The sequence below is a fragment of the Tasmannia lanceolata genome, unplaced genomic scaffold, assembly GCF_043159265.1.
Source record: "Tasmannia lanceolata isolate RefF3 unplaced genomic scaffold, GAP_Taslan_0.1 ptg000006l, whole genome shotgun sequence".
In the NCBI taxonomy this organism is placed as follows: domain Eukaryota; kingdom Viridiplantae; phylum Streptophyta; class Magnoliopsida; order Canellales; family Winteraceae; genus Tasmannia; species Tasmannia lanceolata.
The window spans coordinates 34,697,891-34,700,936 of record NW_027518683.1 but is presented as its reverse complement, the minus strand read 5'-3'; the positions used below and the strand labels follow the sequence as shown (position 1 = coordinate 34,700,936).

General features: G+C 39.7%; 1 protein-coding gene across 1 annotated transcript; it reads right to left on the bottom strand.

The window, feature by feature from the left end:
* Positions 1 to 641: 641 nt before the first annotated feature.
* Positions 642 to 2,435, bottom strand: LOC143878949 (protein FAR1-RELATED SEQUENCE 5-like). Its single transcript, XM_077381163.1, has one exon. It carries the CDS (start codon positions 2,433 to 2,435, stop codon positions 642 to 644), a length of 1,794 nt encoding a protein of 597 aa, XP_077237278.1.
* Between the last annotated feature and the right edge of the window lie 611 nt (positions 2,436 to 3,046).

Here is a 3,046-nt window from a genome sequence, read left to right as displayed (position 1 = left end):
CACATACAAATGAGTAAGTAGGGAACAAAACAAACCTGGCCTTTATTTTTACATGTCGACTTATAATGTCCTTTTCCGCCACAGGATTTGCACGTCCGTTTCTTTGGTTCGGATACAGATGTCTCTAAGCCAGATTTCAAGCGTGTTGGATTCTTTGGACGGCCCTTGGTCTTTGCAACTGGTGGGTCTCGAATTGTGATTTCAGCTATTTGACTCACAACAAAGTTTGAATATACTTAGCTACCAACGATTGGTATCTCACTTGCCTCCAATGTAACTTCATTTTCTTTCTGCTTTTGTTCTTCTTCAGCGAAAAGAAGATCACAAAATTCAGTCATCCCCTTGAAAACTTTCTCATCTCTTCCAGGTCCATCAACCAGTCGTTGCCATCTTGAGATTAGGCACCACCTTTGAAACGGATTGACGCTACTACCCACTTGTGGCCTTGTAGATATTGTACCCCCTACTTGATACATTGCCTGAATAGACCATCTCCTCAACATGTAATGGTCGAGGACCTTCTTCAATTGTTTCATATCCATAATACGAAGGATATGTTTGCATAAGATCCCCTCCCTTTCGAACTTAGCACAATCGCATTTGAAGGTCAATCCATCGGAATCATAATAAAATACCCTACATTATCTACTCTTCACATCATTTCTGGGACCTACCAAATATTCTTCCACGGCCCCATCCTTGCTTAAGTGGTCGTACCAACAACCAGTACTATCCCTCAACTCATCCTGAAAAATGTTAAACATATTCCTCGTATAGAATATCCCCGCCTCTTCTTCCAATGGGCTATTCGTTTTCATACTTGCTTTCAAATATTTCGACTTGAAATCTTCTTCGGCTTCTGTTTTACGACGTTGAACCAGTGCCCTATCACATGCATCTAAGAACTCATCCAAGCCAATTTTGCTATTCACATATCCATCAAAGAATGCATTCATGCTTTCGCTACATTGACTCGAACTCATTCCTGCAGTGAATATGTTTTGCCAATATGCCGGAACCCAATGCTCTCGCTGCACCCACATCCTATATAACCAATCACTTTCCTCGATTTCATATTTACAAACCAAATCTTCCCACGACTGCTCAGAATCCTCCATGGTTTTTGAAAAAAACCAACGATTATAATCAAGGCAAAAATCACTAGTCGAATCCCTCATCTCTTCAACATGCTCAAGTAGATGCCGGTGTATGTGCCACGAATAAAACCTATGTCGGGTGTGTGGAAAAACTCTTCCAATTGTCTTTTTCATGGCCGGATCCAAATCAGTTATTATTGCATCAGGTGCTTTACCATGCATGCACGTCAACCACTGTTCAAATAACCAACTGAAGGTTTCCTCTGTCTCATCAGCTAACAGGGCACATCCGAATAGGGTCGACTGTCTATGATGGTTCAATCCCGTAAACGGTGCAAATGGCAGAGATAACCTATTGGTTTTGTAAGTGACATCAAATACAATGACATCGCTAAATGTTATGTAAGCATCTCTAGCCCTAGCGTCAGCCCAGAACACAGATCGGAAGGTCCCATCCGTATCCAACTCCATTGAGAAAAGGAAATTCGGGTCTTCTGATCGCTTCTTTTGAAGATGGTTGGCCACTAAGACAGCTTCTTGGCCTATATTGTTCACCCTCTTTTTTCTCAAATGTGAAGCAACTTGATCAGGTGTTACCACACCTGATATGCCATCGTTTGTTGAATTAATGGCCTTTGCAATCCTCGCAACCGCCATCTGGGTCTCATCGAGACAGTCAATCAACGTCTTAACACTTTCACTCATACTGAATCTATTATGGGAACGGTGCATTTGCCTCTTAAATGGGGATGTCAGAATGTGAGAATGAATGTCATCAAATGTGGTCACTACCCAATTCCCATCTCTTAGTTTTATGATTATCTTAGCTTTGCAATTCAATCTGACAACTCGTCGTTCCCTTCTTTCCTTACCATCATCCACTTTCTTTGCCTTATACTTTTTCACCCCCTCTCTATCACACACAAATTTCCTTGAGTTCACATTATTTGTTTTCTTAGAACTATTTGTACTGGATTTTCGTAATCCAAAACCAGTAGCCAGTGCATAAGAATTGTAGAATTCAAAGGCATACAACCAATCATCAAACACTTGGTTCAGAAACGGCTTATTCACACTACTATTCTCACTACCACCCTTATTGGGCGTACTACCACCCTCATCTTCGTCATTCATATCAGTATCTGGCCATTCTATATTATCTTCAATCAGATTAACCTCATCATCACCCCCATCATCAACCACAATAAGACCATGGGCGTCAACTTCTTGAATACCTAACCCGGAGGCTTGCGAGAAAGCATCATCAACAAAACCACAATGTGCATGGTCATTATCCTCGATACGTAACCCACACGGTTGCGAAGAGGATGGTTCCATTTTTCTAGTAATTGAAAGAAGAGAAAAATAAGAATGTACCCATAATTCTTAGTAAATGGAACCTATATATGAAAATTTGAAATGATTTGAGCGAGCAAAGAAATACTTGAGGAGCGGAATTTCGATGGCGCGGGATGGACTAACTAGATCTTCTGTTTAGATGAAAATGGAAAACCCTAAAAAAGTGAAGAAGAAATGGAATACCAAATCTGATGAGAGAGATGAGATTGATCTAGGGTTTTCTTATATCACAAAAAGAAAGACAGTAACCTTCAAAACCTGGTCAGAACAAGATAAAACAAAAAAATCAGAACAGGCTGCCAGATGAAATTTCCATTGAAAGACAGCAAGGAATAGGACTATCTTAATGACATGTTTTTCTTAAAACTATTCCTGTAAAGCAAACAGAAATCTCAAAACAAATCAAGATTATTACTTATAGAAATGTATAAACCTTTCAAAATCCCAAACAAAGTTGCTGCTAGGTACTCCGTCTGAGATTAGAAACCCTCTTTCCTGCTACTTTATAATCTTGATTTATGTTCACATTCTGTTGTAAGAACTTCTGCATTAAGTTGTTCTTGGAGACACAAGAAAATTCCTTATAAAAA